Source organism: Zosterops lateralis (assembly GCF_965231275.1).
Source record: "Zosterops lateralis genome assembly, chromosome: 3".
NCBI lineage: Eukaryota > Metazoa > Chordata > Aves > Passeriformes > Zosteropidae > Zosterops > Zosterops lateralis.
In genome coordinates this window covers 73,974,041-73,998,328 of record NC_139764.1, presented here as the reverse complement: position 1 = coordinate 73,998,328, position 24,288 = coordinate 73,974,041, and the positions used below count along the sequence as shown (strand labels likewise).

Sequence of the window (24,288 nt, the reverse complement as noted above, 5' to 3'; positions counted from 1 at the left end):
GAAGGAAGAAAAGGTACAGTCTCAATTTTCTTGCTTTTTTCTTTTCCATCTATTTATGCAAAGTGGGAAAGAAAATGGTAGAAGGCTTTGCAACTTAGGCCATTTTCTCAGGGGGAAAAAAAAGGGCAACCAGGACAACACACTTACATTTCTACGAGATTCAACAATTATCTCTTACATTCAGCTAGGTATACAGCTTCTGTAGATAAGTAGATGTGTGAACATAGTACTTCCATCATTGTCCTGCCTCACTTGTTCTCTCCACTACCATAACTGTTAAGCCTTGTATATTATTCTGCAGATAGCTGTCCTTTAAACATCAGCTTAGAACTTACAATAAAGAGCATTTTATGTTTCAGTAATTGAAATATAACTACTTTCCAGCAGTAACACCATTGTGCTCCATCCTCCTCTGCTACTGATTATAAATTGGTTAATGATGTGGGCTTGGTGACAGTGTCACATAGAACTCCAGGAAGTACCAAGATAATCTAAAAAATTACTCCTTTTAAAAGAGGCACTAATACTTATCCAACACTATTTGACTACTCGGTGGCTTTATATTTTTGCACCACAAGAAAATAAGAATACTGAAAGACAGACAATGGTAGCAAGTCACAGTCCATAAACTGTTTCTGGAACAAATATAAATGAAAGGACAGATCTACAGAAAGTTATGCTAAAGCTGTGATTTTATGATACAGGGATTTGACCCATTAGTTAAGCAATTCCCACTGCTTCTTCCTCATCCTGACAGCTCCTCTTTTCTCCTCACAGCTACAGCATGCCACCACTCAGTTGTTCTGGTACTTCTGTTTGTGGTACTCTGAGCCAGAACAGTGAATCAACACAGAGCTTTAGGAGGGGAAGAAAGACTGAAAAAGGGAATAGGGCCTGATATAGGTCACAGGAGAGGGACATCAAAAATTGTGCCAGAACAGCAGAAGATATATCATGCCTAGGGTGGTGAACAGGATTTAAGGCAAAGGCTCTGTATCATGAAGCCAGAGCTAGAATTGTGTCAGGAGACGACACTGCAATAGACAGCCAAGGAGTAAAGGCAGCACTTCAATAACAGGTAAACCCAGGAAATGAACCACCAGCATTTCCAGACAGATCTGGCCAGTATTTACACCTAATTTTTGACTGTATTTTAGAGCCTGATGTTAAGTGAATACCTACAAACTGGCAAAATCCTACTGCAGATTTCAAGTAAAGCTAAGGAACTGCTAAAAGGTGAGTTTTGGCAGCAATGAGTAGTTATTAGAGGTATGCTAAATGCCTATGAGAGCACTGAATGTTTGGATCAGCCTGCTTAGAACATGTTTTTAGCAGTACCATAGACCAAGGCACATGTTTTATACAACAGTTGTTTATTGTCAAAGTTCCAACCCGTCTGAAGTATCCAGATCACCTTACAAGATCTTGGAGTAAATCTAGGGCAAACTCCTGACACCAACTGGGATTGATTACAAGAGTGCACCCAAGTTCAGCCCAAACTCAGGAAAGAAGGACTCTAACCACCTGCTTGCACTCTTTTTAGTTAAAATTGTATCTATATTTTAACAGACTTGCTTCATTCAAATCCCAATAGATGTATAGCCAAACAGTATTCCCTGCTGCACTGGCAATATGGCACAGCACCTGTTTACCATTGTTTACAATCTGTCCCTGCCAAAGCATAGGTAGAACCTAAATCTTTGACCCTAAACTATGTGTCTTAAAACCTCCTCCCTCCACCCCCAGAGAGTCCTAAAATTCAACAGAACCCGGAGACCTCACAGTGCCCCGAAGTGCTGCTAAAACAAAAAACTTGAGCTGAATTTGCAGGAAGAAACTTTTGCAAGGACTAACAGCTGAGTGAGTACCTGGAAAAGCCGTATTAGGCTTCTTGGCTGGAAGTCCATGTTTGCATATCTTGCCACGAAGTCATTTTAGATTATTCTATTTAAAGGCATGAATTCTTAGCCCCAAGTAACTTTGCCTATATTTCCTTAGCCCACAGGATATTAAAATTGACCCCTGCAATGTTCAAAAGTAGCAAATTTTCTCATGAGGTCCCATTTGAGTTTTAAATATACAAATCCTGCTTTTCAGAAGAGTGAAGTGGGACCTGAACAGGGGAATATGGAAAGAGACACGTACTGTACATCCCTCAGAACAGTCTCTAAGAACCTGTCCAAAATCTTCTAGTTTAAAAATATGGTTTCAGGTATGTGAAATATATATTCAATATTTATGTATCATTGCATATTTGAAATTGCATTTTATGAGCTAAAGGGGAAAAAATAAAAAAAAAAGCAAGTCTGAAACCTATTTAGAATTTTAAAAGCTTTCATAACAACCTTACAGCCATGCAGACCACATTAAAAAATTGAAAATCTTCCACAGATGACATAGGCTTAGAGGCAATTTTTTCTACAGAGCATGAATAACCATCTTTATGACACATCACCCTCCCACCTCTGATCACAGTTAATTAAAAGAAAGCATGTGTCACAAAGTCATTGCATCATATGTTTAATCAACAAAACAGGACTACAGAGTCCTCATGTAGTTCTACTGACTTCACAAATTCATATCACAGACTGTTTTACCTTATAATGTTCAAAAATATTTTGAGGTTGCAATTCAAGGAGGGGAACAGGACCTTAAAGGATGGTTACCATCAGCTGTCTATGACAGATTATATTACTGTGGTGGGTGAAAAGGCCCTGATGTTACTGATACGATTTTCTTGTACGAGAACAGGGATCCCTGGACAAACTCACAGTAACACTCAGAAATGCAAAGCACAGCAAACATTTTAAACATAAAGACTACTGGAAACATCAAGAGAAGCTTGCACAGGATCGTCTTGTGATTTACAAATCAAGACTTGGAAATTCTTTTCTCCCAGGTGGGGTCTAAGGAAAGAATACTATTTAATCTTGGGCAAGTCACTTCCTGTCAACATGTCTCAGATTCCTATTTAAAAATAAGAACAACAGGAATCCTTTTTTCCATTTTACATCTCTTTTTTTGGCTTATGTACATAATATAGTGCCTGGGGCAAAAAAAAAAAAAATCTCTCATGAGGCTAGAGACATAGTATCTATCAGAGTGAGATAGAGGAAAAAGCCCCAATCATCAGTATCACTGTGTTTGGATTAGGGCATTAAATATAGGAAATCCAGTATAAATGTGTGCTTCACACTGATTTCTGTATTTCACCTGGGAATAACCTGTTCTCACTTCCTAAATTCCTCTAGGAAGCAGAAAGTGTAGTAATTCCATCTTCTGCTGTTCCCTCTATAATATGCTCTGGACTGTGTCTCTCATCCCCAGCAGGTGGTAAGGAGGCAAAACCAAGGGAAGCTTGAGACAGCCTTTAGTGTAACACTAAGACCTGGTCTGCAACTTTACACTGTATAAACGTGCAAGACCTTGCTTCATTTTGCCACTTAACAAGTAGCCTGACATGGCTTCCTAAAAGATTTGTCAACTGGCAAACAGAAGAAGCATAAACATCTCGCATGGGACAAGTCCTCTAGTGAACAGACACGGCCATGAGTTTTTCAACAAAGTATTCAAGCACTAAATTACCACACCTTTGCTAGATTTAAATTTATTTTCACAAATTTGCCGATTAGAAATTCAAGTAATTCTTAAGTTTTTCGGAAAGTCTAATTTTACTTAGAATTGTAAACATTCCCAGATTTTCAACACTTTTCCTTCATTCTCTATTTATAGACTTAACACTTTTAAAGATCTAAAGACAAAGAGAGGGATTTCAAGTTAATTATTGCTCAAAATTGCTCAACCTACATCATCATTCTTCCCTTCTTACAGATTTGCAGTTTACAAACATGTTTCCAGGTTTTTATCTTCCATCCTAAAACAGGAATGGAAGTCACGGTACCAATTTTAACAGAAAGAGGGTACAGCCTTTCCTTTTAATACACACTGTTAAATTACAAATAATAAAGGACAATTAAGCCCAGTTTGTGGAAGATGCCATACAGAGTTGCTTGGAAAATTAGGGAATATGGGCAACACAGCTGAAAGGTTAAAAAAGCCACCACACTAAAAAAACCACCAAAAAACCAAAGAAACCACCCCCCCGCCCCCCCCCCCCCCCAAAAAACCAACAAAAACCAAACTCAAAAACTAAAACAGAAAAAAAATCCAGAAAAACAATTAAAAATTAATAAGAGGATAAAAGAACAGAAGGACAGAAAACAGAAGATGGCATGATCAGAGTCTCCCCAGTGCAAAAAACATTGTTGGGGAAAAAAAACCCAGGCAAAACACACTACATCAAAAACACCCCAAACTCCTCAGTTTCTGGGTCTTCATCCATCTCACTGGTTTCTAATAAGCTTCCTTTATAGACAATTAAGAAAAATTGTCAGCTTTTATACATCTCAAAACGGATTAATTGCTTCAGCAAGTGCAAGTTTCCTAAACTAAAACTTGAATTCAAGTTATTAGACAGTGTCTATTGGTAGCATATCAAGATAAAAATTAAGCTGTATACACAAATATACACACATCTTATATTATGGTTGTGATGCAAAGGCAATGCAATTAGATAGATGGAAATTTATCCAGAGCAGAGCTATCACTTTAGAAAAATAAGTGCCATTAATAATTACACAGTCAATGTTTGAGGTTTATACTTCATAAAGCACACACTCATGTGCTCAATTCCTAAAACATCAAACCCAGTGAAGCATTTATGCTGCAGGCAGACAATCTTAAAACATATGCTACATCATTAAGTATATGTTACTAACTAGTTGGGATATTTCATGTTTCCTTCACACAGTACTTTGCTGAATATCTGGTATGTAACATGAATCTGTCTGGTGCTCCTATAACATTTATTGACTTGTACAAAGCACATCTTAACACCTCCAACCTAAAATCAACTTTTAAGGAGTATAAAAAATCCTGCATTATGAAACTAATTGTTTTCTGTCAATCAAAATAACCACAGAGATGAAAAACAATTATAATAACTCTTAAGTATTTAGAAAAAAGCATACCCACCTTTTCATCTAGATTTCCATTACGATCAAACTGGTAGAGTGGTGCCAGATGACTCACAACCCACCAGCTAAAACTCAGTGGATCTTTACATGGAACTGTTTCAAACCCAGACACACTTTCAGAACCACTTGGCTGTTCAAAGATGTTCTTTAGGGTTGTGTTCACCAAGCTCCAGAAACACTGTAGAAAATGCAAAAGGTAATTTGAACTCTCTTCAGCAACAAAACCTATGTTAACAATTTTCTCTACCACACTGTCCTATTGATTAATTTGCTTTTATAGAGAACAAGCAAGATGAAAGTCATTTAAAGAAAATACCAAAAGGCAGTGGTCAGTATTACCACAGAAAATTCAAGGCTACTTTAGAAAGTCCTCTCTCAAATGTCAGTAGAAAGCAATGGGTAAGGATAAGCTTGGGTCACCAAGAGGAATCCAGTGCAATACTTCACAGGCAAAATTACAAGCTGATGGATTGATGATACACAGACGGGATGGTGCCCCAACATGCACAAGAGAAAGGTGAGAGTTCCTCAATGAAGAATTTTTATAACATATTTTTGAAAAACTTCTAGTGCCAGACTACCCTAGCCAAGAGGAATACAGTCGATGGTAGAGAATCAATCTGAAAGAAAGCAAACTGAGCTTCCAATTCTCTGTTTTTCCATAGTCTGTTCCAGCACTGACAAACTGACTAATTCTCGTTGATTCAGACCCTTGCCTACATCACAATATTACTTCTTACAGCCTAAGCCTATCATTCCTAGTTTTAAGGAAGCTCTCTGGGACAACTTTATATGTTTACTTCACCCACCTTAGCTGGGTCTTGATCTCGACTTAGCTGCAATGTGCTCTTGCCAGAGAAAATGCTTAACAGTAACACAGTTTCACTTGTGCTATCCACCTTTACATCTGTTGCCATTAACAATTAAACAGCCATCAGTGCAAACCCTCTACTCTGAAGTACCTCATTCTGTACTAAGTGAACCGTAGTCATGGCACAGATGGCCACTTCAGTTCTTATAAAGACTATTTCAGAAAACTTTGAAAGAGTTTTCTCACATTTTAGTATTCATTCAGAGAAATATCAGTTCAATTCTAACCTACAATCAAAGAAGGAAAAACTACAATGCTAGAAAATATCAGCAAACAAAAAAACAAAATAGAAGACATCTTTAGGCAATGTATAAAATCATATGACCTCCTAATCCATACTGGGAATACTAAATGTAATACTGGCACTCTGTTATTCAAAATAGGATGTGGTAATATGGAGAAAGGTTCAGGGAAGGGTAACAAAGATAACCAGAGGTAAAGAAAGACATCAGAAATAAAGAATTACTGTAAGAAGTAAAACTCTCCAGCCTAGAAAACATGGAAGGTAGGATATATCAGAAAAAAACCCAAACAAACTGAAGAGGCATAAAAGATTGTACTGGTATAAAGAAGAACAGGTAGTGATTTGCTGATTTCCAATAGATGTATAAGGAGGCATCTAGAGAATTCAGCAACTACCAGATGCAAAACCGTACATGGATTGTTCTTATATAGGTAGGTAACAAAGAAACATGAGCTAGCTGGATCATTGTTCTGACTGTACCCATGTTTCTAATGCCTGGAGATGAGTCATTGCATGACATCACAGAAACTGCAAAATTTTTTTTTAAAAAGTAAATAAACATGGCTTTTTATGTTTTGCTCTTCCATAAAAAGAATGGAACTTTCACAGTATATTCCTTTGATTTGCTTTCTTAAGCACTAGGAGCACTCCTTATCTCAATGCACTCTGCAAAATGTAGAGTCAGGACTTCATGCACATCCAGGAGAGTGACCTATGGCATCACAGCATGTTAGTCCTGGAGCAAATATGAGGTTCAGTTCCACCATCAGATCTGTGCATTCGTGGCCATATGGGAACATTTGGTGACTGTACTATACATGTCACAATATTCTTCCTTTACCTCTGTATTAGACCCTTTATTTCTGTGGTCCAGCAAGTGAATAAGTAGAATCCATAGTTCTTTAATGCAGGTACAGGGATAATGGCTACTGGTAAGAGCCTCAGAAGGTCGCACCTGAAAGAAAATATAGAACAAAACTATTCACAGAAGTGTTAATTTTTGAAATGGTGTTTTATACATGTCAATATTTCCTCTCGTCTCAGTCGTTTGGTTTGAATTTGGTTGGTTTTTTTTTTCAGGTAAATAATATAGTTACAATTAAACATTCAAAGGTGCATTATTTCACTAACATCTAAAATATCTCTCTCATACAAAACAGACTCTTTCCTAATCCTACAGAAGTTATAGGTTGTGCTATTTCCTAGTTTCTTCTGGAAAGACTCTCTGTCAGATATTATTTAATTGCATAAAAAATGGCATGCCATGTCCTAACTGAAAAGAAGTTACAATAAATACTAATTCATTGTCTGATCATAGGGAGAAGAAAATGATTGATTACATTTTCTTGATGTTCTTGAGAAGAAAAAGATTTCAAATTATTTACCAGCTATTATTGTTATTTTTAACTGAAAAATCCTTAATGACTAGGCATAATGCTGGTAGAATATGTTGTTGTTGGCAAGAGGATGTTAATGTTCCCACAACATTTCACAAAATCTGCTTTTCGGTAAATTTACTGCAAGGCATTCTTTTAATATGCAGAAAACAGCATATTTCAAGTCATGTACGTTATTTGATTACTATTCCATATTTAACAAAATTCACTCCGACTGATGCATTTCAAATGCAAAATAGTCTTCTTGTGATTCATCTTTCAATTTTACATTCTCTGAATTGTGAAACAAAACAAAACAGCAAAAGGAAGTGCTAAATACATAAAAAACTCTGTATACTTTAATGTTTTTAGGATCTACCAGACCTGTATGTGAAATAATCATAGTATAGACAAAACTTTACTTATTCTATCCTTAGACACATTAATCCACTGAACTGTATTCAGAGGTGGCAAAAATTGTGAGAAAAGCTTTGCTTAAATAGCACAATTCAGCACCTTTTACCTTCAGAAAGGACACAATGGCAGAAATGTAGAAAGGAAAGAAGGAAGACAAAGCAGCTTATACTCATTTTATCTCTAAACAATGAGTAGTCTAAGTTTGAATAAACAAACTACACCTCTCCAAAGCAAACAGAGGGGAATAAGTATCTAGAGAGATTAATGAATCTCACTGCAGAACTGCTATTATCATTCCATGACAATAAAAAGTACCTCGGGTGACTAGTTCAGCCAACTAACTCCTAGCCATGTACATCTGATGAGGTGGAGCCTAAATTTTTATATCCTCATGTTTTTTCTGATCCATTCATGCACAACTATTCTCAAATCACACTGGCACCTAAAATAATTTCTGAATTTGGAAACTTAACAGTGTAAATTAAAAATTAAATCAAAATATGCAATGCCACTGACAGCAGTGGCTGTGTGAGACATTACAGAAGTGGGAGTGAATGACTAAAAACCCACCCTTTTGCAATTAGAACAAGTACATCACCAGTAATTTCAAATCGGTATAATATTCTATTAGGATGCAAGCTTCTTATTTATCATCCACCTTTAGAATAATGTGTTTACAACTACAGTTTCATACAACTCCAAATCTGGTTTAAATAATTTTAATTATAAATATGAACTTACATTTATATATCAATGTGACACAACTTGTTTTTTCTCTCTCTCAAGAATCCTGTTTATCCTACGAAATTGTCATGGTAGACCAGATCTATTTTAAATAATGCTTTATTCACTTTCCACACATACTCACAGTATTTCATGTGCCTCTCTCTCTCCTCACACTTTTAGTTAAAGATCTGTTACAGGAATTTCTCACCAACCTGAACTAATTTTATCTAAATATTATCTTAAGAATAAACAGTATGACCACAGAAGTTTCTTAAATTCATTATTTCACTACTAACTTTCCAAAATTGAAACACCTCAAAAATAACTCTGATTATGACTCACCACCAAAGAGCAAAACAGATCCATTGGAAATGAGCAGTCTACTTACTACAGATGCACTATAACATTGGAGGGTTTTATAGAAGTATTAGGCACAGAAACTATCTTATAAAGGAGTTTCATGCTTTCTAGGTAGACTACCAGTTGTTGCAGCAAGGTTTCTTCAACAAGGTTTCTTTATCTACTGTTTACATCTGTTACTGTGCTGTGCTACAAGACTGCAGGATGCCTTCTGCAGGAAATGTGCAGATCCATTCATGCTGGAGTCTGGGTAGTAGTATCAAATCAAGACACCTACAAATATTGCTTAGACTAAGGATAGCCGAGATACTGCTTTCTTCAGAGATGCTTTGGATTTCCTCTCACACCATCCTCAGTTCAGTATCTTGGTAAGAATGTTTAAAACCCCAAATTGTGGTGCTGTTGGGACAATACAGCTCTGGTGCCAGAGGTGTGGCTGCTGACAGAATAAAAATATCCACGGATATGTATTTCTCTGCCAAATGTGTCTCACAGCACGCTGGACTCAGGACATGATCCAAGTCAAGCATCTTGGTATCAGAGCTGCCTAAGAAACCAATCTGAAAATATGAGTCTGGAACACTAGAGTTTATGTCCCTCTTTCCAAGGATATCCACAAATATTAAGAGCTGCAGTCATAAATGTTCTCAGCCAAAAGCCCAAAGACATGTTTTAGTCTTAAGCTGATGGTGTCATCTACTAGGGCTATTAGTTGCATTTTCAACAATTTTGAGGGATACTATTTCCATTACAAGATTACAGCAATGGCTGCATCCTATAGGAGTCACCAGCTGAAGTGCAAGCTTCACTTCAGAATTTAATCTCCAACAGAACTAATTCAAGTGGTGTAGGCCACACCTAGAGAAAGCTTAAGAAAAAGCAGTGGCAAAAGAATCTTCTCTCTTTGTAATGTGGCTCTGTAAAAGTACGTCAAATCTGTCATTTTATCATCTGATATTTCCAAGCCTACCATCAAGCACTATGTTCAACAGATAGATACTATTTGAGTTTTCTTTTATGAAACATTATTCTCATATATTTGCCTTTTGTCAGGGGAGAAGGTTGCAGTACTATATGATAATTTAATAGATCAAACTGATTTTAAAAGGTAACAGTTTCCTACAGGCAGGTATTTAAAAAGAACAGTTATCAAAGGCTGGTACAGCCATTCCCCCTATCCTCAAAAGTAATGTGAAGAAGAGGGACTACATTTATTATGTTTTTCTACTAGGAAAACATACATTTACTATGCTATATTGTATATAACAGTGGTCACTGCTACTTATTCTCAAAGTTCAGTCCTGTACTCATGGATCTCACATGTCCATCTAAAGCAAGTTTCACAATGACACAAAGATTACAAAGCCCTTTTACTGGCTGCTATATGGAACCATTATGATTTACTAGCTTTGGAGTGCTTAAAATAAGTGAGAAAAATACTGCAGCTATAGAAGGAAAGAAAAAGGAAAAGAGAAGACACGGAAAAGTTTTTCCATGACAAATGCAGAAGTGCTGTAACAGAAAGATGAGGTGGTGGAAATAGGCACACTGCAATGATAAATTGTAATATGACATTCTCTAAATGTCCAGTTAGCTTACTGCCAGGATTAGTGTTATCCTCTTTTGTTCCTGTTGAGAGAAATTGAAAAGACTTTTTTTTTTTTTGCATCTATCTAAACCTTTTAGACTGTGCCATGTTTGGCATTAAACCTGGAACACTGAACTTAGAAAATGTGGCATCACTTCTGCTCTGTACACAGTGCATTTCAATATTACTCTCTCATTCAACTGCCAGATGGTCATGAATAAATATAACACAATTTGAGCTCCTAACAAATAACACTCTTTAAAACATGGAAATACAAAGCCATACGTAACATTTAAAACTAAGCACTAAGAAGTCATCTAAGCACTGGTGCAATACTCAATTCATATGGTTCCCAGTACCAGCATCTAACTGCCCATGGCCTGTATAAAGAGAGAGTTACCTTTGTATACTTGTTGATGGCCAAGCTTATCAAATCAGATACGAGATTTCCACAGTGTTTTTCAAATAAACTGGTACTGGTTAGATTCTCTCCGGTTAGATTAATGAAATGGTTAGCATATACAACTTGTTCTAAAACACAAAAGAAAAGTAGAATTGTTTAGTTCCAGGTTTGGTACCAGCAATATTAAACAGACAGGATTTCTCTTCTAATAAATATATATTTTAGAATGGGCCTGTTGACCTGTATGCAATTTTAATTTATAAATCCATGTGAGAAAGCTCATCCTAAATTCAAACTAATCCCTTCATCATTGCACTGAAATCTGGTATTATTCAGGTTGACAGTAAAAAAGCTTGGCACTTTACAGCCTTTTATTGGCACAGATTTTGCAGAGGAATAAAGATTTATTTATCTGCAAGTTCCTCTTTGTCACATGCCAGTGCGCATGTTCGGGAATCATGACATGTTTTGCAGATATGCAAGTTGATGACAAACAATTCTGGAGAGGTCTAACACTTTCCTTTGGATGTGTTGATGTAAAAAGCTGGCATGATCATGTTCCAACTTGAGCATTTGTAGGCATTAACAGATAAAATGGTGAAGTTAAGAGGCTGTAAGATCTTATCCCACAAGCTTTTCAACAGTACATCTCCCTTGACATCAGTGGAACAGACGATACATAGAATGAGCCTGTATTTTATTCCTGCAAATGTAAGGTGAAGGAAGCCCTGAACCCACTATCCTGTCACTGGTCTCAACAATGAGAGGTTTCCACTCAGAACACTTTACAGGATGAGATAAAAACCTAAGAAATTCTAAGCACACAAAATTTATTAGTCAAGACAGTCATCTACATATATTATTTTGTATTCTTGTTAAAAATCATGAGCTTTCTCTTACAAAGATATTACAGCATTATTACTCAGAACATTATCTAGAAATAAATATTGAATTCTGGAAAATCAATTGCCTCCAACAGTTTCACTATCCTTTCTTCAAAATGCTCTTAAAAAGACAAACAGGCTATCCCACAATAGATCATAAAAGAAACTTAGAATTATGGAACAAAAAACCCAACCCACACACTATACAGTAATGCAGAAACAGAGAAAACATGTTAATGGCAGCAAGGCTGTGTTGTGACAGCACTTGGAGCAGGCAAAAGTGAATCCAAGAGTTCAGATTCAACATCAGTTACTGGGGTAAACATATAGTGCATTCTTTCTATACCTCAACATTTCTTCAACTGTTGCAATTCCTATATGGAATTTATATTAACAACTTATAATCAGGTGGCGTGAGGGGAAGTATGGTTGCAGTGACACATTGATTATAGAAGAAAACACACTTTTATGATTTATTTTGATAGAATGGACATGGAAAATAGAAAGAAGCCTCACAAAGCAAATAAAGTTCTCTTCTGTATTTTAACAATTCTTCAAGCAAACTGAACTACTCTGAAATTGAGTTTTTCAATTGCATTCTATGACCTTTTTAATCTAACTTCTATGAACAGCTTACTCTTATCAACTTACTTTTTGCCCTTTTAAAGCCTTATAATTTTTTTAAAAAAGATATTGCCTTGCCCTTTTCTTTCTGTACTTTTATAAGATCTCCTGATTGAAGCTTCTTCTTTTGCCCAATATTTTCTTAGTGTTGCACATGGTTAACAATACAGATTCTCTCCTTCGAGAATCCTTGCTCTGGTCCATCCCTGGACACTTTTCCTACATTGTTTTCATTGTATTGCCATTCATTGTTATGCATTCTGGATACCTGTAAATGCATTTTTATTTCTGAGTCAAGAAATGCATTGTTATTAAATATTTAGCACATTGCATCAGTTGAGTATGAACTCTGATCTTTCAGAACAAATTCTGAATACAATTTTATTTAATTTGAGCCACACAATGGTTCACCAAGAAGCCACCTTTACCACATCTGAGTTCATCCTATAAAACACAGGTATGCTTAAAAACTACCAAAAGTAGTTTTGATTCTAGACAAATCAAAATGAGAAAATTAGCTAAGTCATATGTAAAAGAAAAGTTCAAGAAAAAGGTCTGCATACTTACTTTTAAGTTTTTCACCTAGTACATGAAGAATTTCTAATACCAGCCAGTTAATATCCAAATGGAGATGTAGTAAGTGCCATGATGGAGGAAGGACCTGTGATTAGAAATATATTAATTTATATTTAGCATTTCTTTAGTGAATTCTGGATACCGTGCTAAGACAGAGTTGTCAGGTTTTGGAACAAGCCAGTCAGTTTAAGTGGTGGAATCACTATTCCTGGAAGTGTTCAAAAACATGTGGATGTGGCATTTGGGGACATGGTTTAGTAGAAAATGTGGAGGTGCTGGAGTAACGGTTGGACTTGACATTCTAAGATGGCCTGCATAGAATATATGATCAAATACAATGTAACAAACAAACATGCCGTTCGATTAAAGAAAAAAAAAAAAAAAAAAAAGAAATAAGAAGTTTCATTACAAATCTGTCTGTAAGAGACTATTTATGAAGTTTTGATTCAAGCTTGACAAATTACAACACCCTTAGTTAACCTTTTCTTTACAGAGAAGTATTACGTAACACAAAAACTTCTAAAGTGAGCTCTTTAAATAACTCCAAAATTTTAGTATTGCCTCCCTAAAGTTTACTCGAAATTAGTGGTTTTCATCAGCTCAACCACTATTGACAAGCTAAACAAAGATTCAGAATTCTGCTTCTCAGTGGATCATTCCTCTCCAGATACCAGTTTATACAACATAAGCCTGAAATTCCTTTTCTGTCATTACAAAAGATTTGAAGGCATTAGCTATGTGTATGCACAAATCCTAATGCTGTATATTTCACTAGTATTTAATGCTGCTGCATCTCCTTCCACATCTGCACTTTTCTTTGTATAAAAGATTTTTTTCCATTCTGAGTCAGATTTTGGAATGTATTTTTAAAGAAATGCCCTTCCTATGGGATGCTCAGAAATTTTAAACAATACTGCACACAAACACTAAGGAATTTTTTAAACAAGCGATACTAATTCAAGCCTACTTACCTACCTGTAATTGGTATTATCATTTATATATTACAAGAAGAATTCTAAAGCTATAGAACGAAAATAGATAAAACAATAACAGAAAATCCAGACCTCATTAGTTGTACAGGATGGCACTTAAGAAAAAAACAAAAACAAAAAAGACGAACTTATATTAAGCCAAAATTTTTCAAGTTGAATACATAATGCCACATAAAAAATTCAAATTATAAAAAGACACCAACCTTTGCCTGATTTTGAATAGTAAATGCTGCCAGAACATTACTAGGAAGTTCACAAAGGTGACCAACATGCACAGTCAATGCATGAAGCTCTTCCACCAACACTGACGGTAACTGAGCTTCTAGTTCTTCATAAGGATGCAGCATTCCATCATTTTCCCCCTTAGGAGGTTCCAGATACCTGAATGTACAGAAAAATGCACACAGTCAGTAAACAGGTAAGTAGCAGCTACACAAAGCTCTGTAACCAATTTAGTAAAATGTGTGTAAATCTCACCTGAAGATGAAAACTTTCACATAATGCAGAAACTTAAGACATTGATGCCTGATGCTCTCTGCTTCAGAGTGCAAGTGTGAAGCTTGACCTGAAGTAAAAGAGATAAACAGCTTAAAGTAGATGTGACTACACCATGACTTGTTTAACATTTGCATTCTACACAGTAATTAAACCAGACCACTGGAAAGACATCCTCTGAGAACAAGTTGGGAGGAGACTGATGATAAACACCCACTTCTAAATGTCATCTTGCCAGAGGGATACATTTTTTTTATCTTGCCATCTCAGGTGCATATCCAGATACAGATGGAAAAGAAGACCCTCAGGAAATGTGAGAGTAAGCACTCAGTGCTAGAAGAAATCATTCAGCCCTACTGCCCTGCTTCCTTGACTGCTTCCAAGACACTGTCAGTGTAAAACAATTTATTAGCACCCTTTTCTCTTGACAGACTTAAACAGGTGAACCTATTTGTAAATGCACTTTGTAACTTTTCCTTGGAAGCATCACTGTTTCACAGAACTTTCAGCTGTATAATGCCAAGAGCCATCCATTCACAATCTGTCCTTCCACTTGCAGCTCTGTATCCTCTCTCAGGCAGTTATTCTGGCTATATATCTCCTTTCCTTTGTTCTCTAAGCTGTTGCTCTCAGGGTGTTACCATCCTCACCTTGTACCTGCAAGCTCAAACACCCCCCTTAGAGCAGAGATTCCCTGGAAGTTATTGCCACTGTGTGAGAATCACTCCATATTTATTCCTACACCTTGCCTTGTAGCTTTCAGCTTATATTAGCAAAAGATGAAACTTAGTGCATAACAAACAAAATACAGTCATTTAAATACCAAATAACTACTGCCCAATAATATATATACACACAAAAGCTTAGCAAGCAGTCAGCCTGCAACACGTGTACCGGATTAGAACATGTGCTGATTATTCAGAGCATCTTCAATGCAAGCATCAAATGAGGACCTTGAGCAGGGCCAAACAAAAGTGCATCAAGCTAGAGGAGGTGCATGGCAAAAACTCTTGGTCACCTACTACACTGGACTGCACAGCCAAGGAAAGACAGTTCTCCTTGCTCCTCTCCCCAGCTGACCACAGAGGAGTCTTCCCTTTTTTCAATCTTGCTCTCACTCTCCCTTTTGTTTTCCCCCATCTCTTCCAGTTAACCTGGAAGTTCATATATGTCATTTGTTACAGACCCCAAAAGTAAAGCTTTGCACATACAAGCCTATCTCAACATGTTGTTCTGAGCAACAACACTCAGTGGACAAAGCAAATCACCTGGTACAAGCACCAGAATATTCCAGTGTACAGCCAACCTGCACCACACCAGAAGCCATAGCATCTGCCATAGTAATGAACCACAAGTTCAGAACAGAGTGAATTGATTCTCTTAAAGTAATTTATTACAGCTATTACTGCTGATTTCTAGCAATAAAAATACAGTATCCTAAATTCACAGAAGTTCTGTTTAAGAAAAATTTTATATTACAGTATTTTTACATGCCTTCTACACTGCACAGTTCTCAGTACAAAGTCTCTAAAGCTCAAGACTGATAGGACACAAATTTAATGTACAGTATTGATATCTATATCACACAGTACAACATATATTTACCGAGCCAAAACTCTTAACTGGGTTTTAAACAGTGGTGACAGCACATTTATTTAAGATACCAATGGTAACCAACATCACCCTGCCTGACCATTTTAAATGCTTCAATCCTCTGGACACCCTTCTACTACTAGCCCACTTCTATAAAGGGGGAACTGAGTCACAGCTGAATCAGTGACTTGGTCTGATTCAGAAAGCCTGGTGCAAAGCACAAAATTCAAGTTCTTTTTACTAGCTTAATTAACAAGTGGAAGAACAGGATACAAAGAAGAGAAGACAACCAAGCACCTACTTAAATTTAAGTGAAAAAGAAAAAACAACTACAGAACAGTTTCTTGATGTCCAGCTACAATATAAACGTTTGAATCTAATTTTAAATGGGCTATTTCCATTTACGTAAAAAAAACAGATTTTCTAGGTACTATCAATAACTGCATATGTAAGAAGCTTGATTATAAATCCACATCAATGATTTAAATGGCAGAACATGACAGTATAAAAAAAATAATAGTAATGTGCAAAAAATATTCACTCATAGAACACTAGCATGTTATGTGTAATGAGAAGACACTATAGACAGTTTATTTCTGAGTAATTACTGAACTTCTCAACTTGCTAAGTAATTCAGCCTTCAACTTAGAATAAGCCCAAGGCTGCAATAATCCTTCAGAAACATGCTGCTTCTCATGCCTCAGTATTTAATTGAAACAAAGCATTTTGTAGTGATCCTGTTTCATCGATCCTACTGCAAAGACAAATTAAGTTTGTAAATAACCCTAAACTAAGTAAATATAACTAACTCGTTTAGACATAAGCCAATGGAACACTGGCTTATGTCTAAAAAAAATTTCCAAACCATTACCTTTGTAACTAAAATAATTGTTGGGATGTTTGATGAAATTTTCTGATTTTAATTAAAAGTTAATAGTTTTGCCAAGTTCTGCTCTAGGGGTGACACCTTAAGTCAAATTAATGCAAAATGCCCCACTGAGGTCAGTAAGGATTGCCCTGTGCATCTACTACACAGGCAAATCTGTTTCCAAACTGACTCCCAACATTTCCATTATTTTCCTACTATCTTACCTCACTGGCTGCCTATATTTCTACCCTTACTGCACTTTTATGGTGCTTATATGCTTTTCTGAGGCACACTCCAAGATCCCTTGGTCAAGAGTCAAAGCACAAGTGTGATCTGTGAGAATTTACTTCTTTAATGAAAGGTAGTCAGTTGCCTATACCAATGTCAAATTAAATTTGTAAAACTTACCAAAATCAGATGAACCCATTTGTACTAGGTTTTCCAGTCTGTGTATCTGTTGCCTAATTAAAGGAATACAAAGATTTATGGTATTTATATAGGTAAAAGTTCTTTAACTCCACTTTAGTAAGCTCAAAATAGAACAGAGAAAGGTAAGAGGTGTTTCTTGCTTTGTAGTTCTGAAAAAGCTTATGGAAATGCAACTTAGAAAGGAGTTTTAGTGGAAGGCAATGGACATATCCAAGTGTGAAGGGATGACATTGAATAGATTTTTTGCATGTTTATAAATCATTAAACACAGTAACAAAAAAACCCCTACAATTGGCTAAACATTGGGGAAGGCAAAAAACAATACAAAGAACCCCAAAAGCCATTCATTCCCTGCAAGTGACCTTTCCACAAGCCTAAGTCCTCTTTATATTTGACCACAGAATAAACCTAAAAGTTAGCCCTCATGGCATACACTCAATACATGCTAAATTAATCCACTTGTGAATTAGTACATCCTGTCAGCTGCTTCTCCTGCTTCCTGCTTAGGGTGTCAGCTCCTTAACTCCAGCACAAAGTACAACCAGCAAAAAATACAGTAGAGTAAAAGGAGGTGTCTTTAGAAAAGCTAAAGCTCAGTTCAGCTTTGAAGAGGAAAGAGAACATTTTTAAAGAACCTAAGTACCACTGCAAATGAATATTTTTAAAAAAGCTGTAACCCAGGTAAATATTCGGCCATATTCTGTAACAACTGTTATTTGCAAGTGGTCTTACAGTAGAATCTCCACAGAGATAAAGCAGTACTAAACTGAATATATGAAAAGCACAACTGTATCAGACAGACTTTTGAAGGAAAATGCTGCATAAATTGAGGAGGGAGCTCCCTGCCTCATTTCTTATACAGTCAAAGCAATAACTACTGAAGGATTCTAAAACAGGCTACTTGGATCTAACACAAAATAAATGTTATCATGAAAAAAACCCTGAAAACTAGGAAGCATCTAAAAGACACAAAACTACAGGTTGTAACTTGCATATTAAAGTGCAAACACACAGTAAAATGACCTCCCTTAGCTCTTTCTTGCTTTCTTGGATAAAGCCATGTCAGATACCCTTCCATCATTTAGATGGGTTGTAGAGATTTTTGTTTGTTTTGAAATCAAAGTTGAATTTCTGCCTGGATTTTTCAAGGATTTCAACCATATAAAAAGTAAGGAAGTCTGAAGAAGGAGGGCTTTATAAAACAGGGCTGTTGAGACTGGAGTTTAGAGAAGGAAGGTACCAGGAAGGAGCCACACAGAAAAAAAAAAAAGAAAAAGACTCTCTGGTGAATTAACAAAGACAGAATACAGTGTGCTGATAAAATTAAAGGACAAACTGGACACAAGAAACAAAAATACTATTATATAAATATACCATTTTCATTTCAATTTGCATTTGTACCTCAAGGATTGATCCTCATGGCTGTTAATCATTAAATCATTTGATTAGCAAATACACATTCCACCAGTTAAATTGGTACTTCTGTTTATTTATCAAAGATATATTATCTTAATATACCCACTTAAATGGTTACATAGCCTCATTCACTTAGAATCACACTTCTATCACATGAAAACCCATAAATAAGAATTTTTACTATGCAATTACTATTCTAACTTGCAGTTCTGCAGTATACTATTATAATATTAAAAATGTAAATAATTTTAATTATAATATTAAGTATAATCTCAGACATTAAAAGAGACTAGCTTTCTGTAAATGTATTTAAACATAGATATTAACTGTACTGCATAAATTTAACTATTTACAGCCACCCTATCCTCAAAACCTATTGTAACTTTTACTTAACATATTCAATTTCCACAGTGGAAAAAGGAGTTTTTCAACTTTCAGTTGTCAACTGGTCTATAAATGAAAGTGTTCCATTTTATGACTGAAGAAAAGAACTGAATGTTTTCGCAGAGACATTCCCCTTTGCAGAGGGGCTTGTCAGACCAAAAGACAACTTAGCAACCAACCATCCAGCCAAGAGTTAGCAGAAATCCATTATTCATACCAGGTCAGTAGGTTTTAAGGATGTACAGCTCAAATAACTTAAAAACAACAATAAAATACATTATGTCTTATGTTCATCACTATTACAATTACAGAGCAATTTACATTACAGGAAAAAAAAAACAACTTAAAAAAATAGCCATTTAGTTCAACATTCCTGTGTCACTGCCCAGTGATTTTATACTCATGAACAGTTAAAAAAAAAAAATCAGACTAAACACTGGAACTTTTTACTTAATTATACTCCTATCTCCCCCTTTATCTCTTTGGTGTTTTTTTTAAAAACACAGTGAAGTCAAAGCTTGCAACAAACAAGCAAAGCTAAATAATATTGGTTTTAATACACTTCCAGTCATCTATGTCACCATGTTCCAATAAGCCAAACCCTATCAATCATGCTGCACATCATGCCCTTGGTCATACCATAAAGGGATGGAAGAATCCACTGTAATGAAAGCAATGATGGAATACATCACATACATTTGTGAAATCATACAAAAGCTCCTCTCCCATCCACTCTCTCTGCATGTACTGTACATCCTGAGGATTATCAGTAGCAAAGAGGATTATCAGTGATCTGTGTATTTGCATTGACCAGATTAAGCATCTACATTGAATTAGTCAAACACTGAGTAACTGTATCTGAAGAGATTGCTGAAGCTATCCTAATCCAAACAATTGAAGAAAGCACTGCATCCGGCATTTATAGTATTTGATTTTTAACCTCTACTTTCCTTTATGCACAAAAAAAGACTAAAAATCTTCAAAAGACAACTTCAATTATATGGGTAGCACAATCTCATTCAAGGAAATCTTACATCGTCTATTCATATCATTCTGAAGCTAGAGCCTTCTAAATTAACCCCAACACTCTGTTGCAATAACTATACTTAATTTTATTTTTATCTGGTGATGCCTCAGATATGCATCACACTACTCAGAAACTTAATAATAAGTCACATAATATTAAGAATCCGTGACACAATGCACTTCTTCCTGCAATTCCATCTGTGTCTTATCCATCACTTACTGGAGCATTAAACAGACAGCATTAATCTTTTTTAGATGCATTGCACAGCCCATAGTCTTTTATGATGTTACTTTTGAAAATGTGAAAAGTTTGTTATACCCTTACAGTATGTATAATTACAGATGTGGATTAATTACAAAATACAATGTTATCGTACCTAAGTAATCCAAAGAGAAATCCACAGGATTCAACTAATGCCATTTCAGTAACCCACTGAAAGCCAAACAATTCCACTGTATTTTCTTCGTAGTCATTTGGATAAGGATCTAGTTTCAGCAAAACCCTGCAAAATAGAGCCAACAATATTTATACATTTTCCAGTAAAAAATCCATGGAGTACAATATTTACAGCTGGCATATGTACCACCAATACTTTCTGAATCTATCAGCAACATGTACATGACAGATGTCTCAAAGACAGTTGTACCTTTTGGAGCAATATGATCTATATAAAATATGACAACTCCTAGCTTCAAAAGCATAAAAACAGGATATAGTCACAGGTCACAGTGTATTTTGGAAACAAAAATTAACAGGTTACCCACTTGAAGTATCTTCATGCTTACAAAGGGGCTGAGACATAACATACAGACTGTGAAGAGAAGAGGCTCTAGGTAAGATAACACACTGCTCTGTATGCTTGGGATCTGTCTAAAGGCACACTATATACCTAGTAACTAATGCTAGAATATACATTTGTTCATCTACATGCATTTAATAATATTTATACTGAACACACTGCTAAAAGCACACTTTTAGGCAGATGAAGAGATAAAGGTCAAAATGAGACCTTGTCATTATAACTTAAGCTAACATTAGGCCATAATTATTCTTTCCTCTTTCTAAAAATAATTAAATAATTTCAGAATTACCTTTTACTCAAAGTGGAGAAAATCAGACACCTGTATTGTTAAAACATTATGATTGTGCAAATAAAAAATATTTAATTAACATGAATTTTAAAAAATTACAGCAAACAGCAAAAAGCACAGTAAATGATTTCAGAATTTTCCCATCGCCTTTCTTAAAATAATCCCACAAAGACGAAACTCAGTTCTCTCATATGTAAAAAATACTTTTATTTTAAAAATTAAAAATATATACTGGGCAAGCACATAGTTTCCATTACATTACACACAAAATTCATATTCTGCCTGAGCTATGCACTATTTCCAATTTCATTCTCAGAGGTAAAAAGAGAATCTGCTGAATAATTGTCTCAACCTCCCATAACACCTTAGTTCACTTGGTAACTTCATGAACACTGGACTGTTTTGAAGCCTCCAGCAATTAAATCCAGCTACTCCAGTTCCAAGCAACAACAGAAGAGTCCTGGAGGCTTTTCTAGGACTTTGCAATCGAGGTAAAACATAAATACACAGTAGAAGAACAGTGCTATCACAACTATAGTGACTGGGAAATCTGTCTACATACAAGCTCCTCAGTGAGTTTTACTGACAGAAACAATTTCAGGTGCAATGTTTCTTTGCCAGTGTGGAATCCACTACCAATATATTCATACAGATACAGGATCCCTCAGCCATTTCCTTGACATAAATTTGAATGAATGTGCTCTGATGCAACTACAATATATGATAAATAAGGCAGAGAAAGGGGGAGGTGCAGTGGAACCCCCCTTAGGCCTTTAGGGAAAACTCTGTGGAAAAAAAGGTAACAACACAAGATACAAAGCCTGGCAGAAGGACAGACAGACAGACAGATTAGGCTTTTGTAGGAAAATCAAGACAACCCCTGTAAGATGAGCAAACAGCACAGAAAACTAAGGTGAATGACAGACAATAAGGCAGAAAACAACTAAACCAATGTGACTTTTCAAAATCTCACAGAAAATAATTATTTGCTGTGCCTATGACTTCAGAACCTTAAACCAGAATGCATGCAAGGGTGAAGCTTTGAGAAAAATGGTTTTAAAGCTACTAGGGCCAGCCCCAGGAATCTGGGGAAGCCAGGCAGAGTGGTAAAGAGAGAAAAATGGTCAGCATTTAATAGAGCACATGACTGGGAAAAGCAGTGCTGAAGCCTCCTCAGAAAGTTAAGTGATCTCAGATGCTAGTCCCCAACAGGCCAGTTTTGAATTATCTTAAGAGGCTTGTAAATGATCATTAAAGTATCTTATAAGTAACTTCAGAAAGTTAAGAACTGCATCTAGAGCACCATTCAAAGCTGTTTATGAACACAACAGCCCTTCCCACTTTGGTGTCACCAAGTTGATTTCAGGATCAGAAGAGCTGAAGAACAAACTGATTTGGAAACCTGTCAGCATTCAAAGGCACCAAACATGAGTGGAAAGAACATCTTGGAAGGCTTTTATATTTGTAATTCAAAGAACTTTCATACCTCTTAAGAGACCCACTTGCTAAATAAGACTCTGCAAAGAACCTTCTCCCTCCATTTTGGCTGCCAAAAGCACAAGAAAAGCAAGACGGCCTTGAGCTCTCATTCTCCACTTCCATCGCCAGCTCCAAGCTTTCCGTGAGAAATGGGGATGTGGAGGAAGCCCCAAAGTCATCCTCCATTGTTTTCACCTGGTCCAGAAAATAAATAAATACAAAAATACTCATAGCATTTCCGCAAATAAATTTCTCATTGTTACAACTCGTCATCCTTCAGCTCAAGTGAGGACACAGATCTGACCACCTGTAACGCTGAAGTAAAAGCTGAGACAGCACCAAGAAGGGCAGTCATGGTCACATGCCCTGTCATGCAATTCTGCCACTTTGTGCAACCACATTGTCCTCATTGAGCAGACACTGTTAGGGAAGGTATATCAGTGATTTTAAAAAAAGCCCCAAACATTTTCTTCTGGTTTAGCTCTCTAAATTAATTAACGATGAGGTTAGACTAGCAGTAGGTTATAAGATGAGGTAGAAATGCATTACAAAGCTACTTCCAGCAACACTCCATTTACAACCAGAGTAGCCATGCTGTGGAAGTACATCATGTATTACAAGCTCTCAATATTTTAAAAAAATCTAACTACCTAGGAATCTGAAAAAAGAGAAACAAAACCATATGGATTACTATGTCCAAAAGAAGTTCACTGTACAGTTAATATTAGTGTATTCATATTTGATACAATATACTGAAAGAGCAGAGGCAACAGGATTTGGAGAATCCTATAATAATAATATACAAACAATATAACTAAAACGCTAAAGTTTTCAACTTCTTTGCTGATAGATTTTGATATGGTTCTTGCAGAAACTAGTATACAGCATGGCTAGAAGTTGGTATTAGAGGCTTAATTTTAAAAAGCTCAAGGGAGAAAAGAGAAGAAAACAGTTTCTGTTCTACTTTCTCACATCCATTCACATCCCTGCGGAGCAGGCGCCTGGGCAAGCAGGGAAAGAATGACTCCTGTGCTCCAGTTTACAGCAGGACGCTCTGCACGGGTGTTGGCACAGCTGAAGGGAATGCTCCCACCCACAACAGCTCCTAAGGATAGCCTGTTCAGTTCGGGGTATCGAAATCGCCCCACGCGATAGGAAATCCTGGGGGAAGTTACAGAACAGGGCAGCTCTTCCCGGCCATAACTCCCATCCGTTCTCTACTCGCCTACCACATCCCTGATGCAACGGAAAAGTACTTTAAGCACCTCAAGCTCCGTGTCCTCCAGGCAGAACTTTCCAGGCAGCTGCAATCCGCGGGTAGGAGCTGCAAAGCGGGGGGAGGCCCTAAACACGGCCCGCACGGGAAACGCCTGGGCCCCGCACCGCCGCCCTCTGCCCGGGGGGCGCTT

General features: G+C 36.5%; 1 protein-coding gene across 1 annotated transcript in view; it reads right to left on the bottom strand.

Moving 5' to 3' along the window:
- MMS22L (MMS22 like, DNA repair protein) overlaps positions 1 to 24,228 on the bottom strand; it is an 88,973-nt gene extending 64,745 nt beyond the window's left edge. Inside the window, exons 1-10 of the mRNA XM_083858456.1 lie at positions 24,145 to 24,228; positions 22,887 to 23,074; positions 20,686 to 20,811; positions 17,462 to 17,514; positions 14,575 to 14,662; positions 14,301 to 14,478; positions 13,097 to 13,190; positions 11,019 to 11,149; positions 6,993 to 7,106; positions 5,035 to 5,214 (exon numbers count right to left, since the gene is read on the bottom strand). Coding sequence (XP_083714582.1) covers positions 5,035 to 5,214; positions 6,993 to 7,106; positions 11,019 to 11,149; positions 13,097 to 13,190; positions 14,301 to 14,478; positions 14,575 to 14,662; positions 17,462 to 17,514; positions 20,686 to 20,811; positions 22,887 to 23,065 — 1,143 coding nt within the window. The 5' untranslated portion in view covers positions 23,066 to 23,074; positions 24,145 to 24,228. The remainder of the gene's footprint in view (positions 1 to 5,034; positions 5,215 to 6,992; positions 7,107 to 11,018; positions 11,150 to 13,096; positions 13,191 to 14,300; positions 14,479 to 14,574; positions 14,663 to 17,461; positions 17,515 to 20,685; positions 20,812 to 22,886; positions 23,075 to 24,144) is intronic.
- Between the last annotated feature and the right edge of the window lie 60 nt (positions 24,229 to 24,288).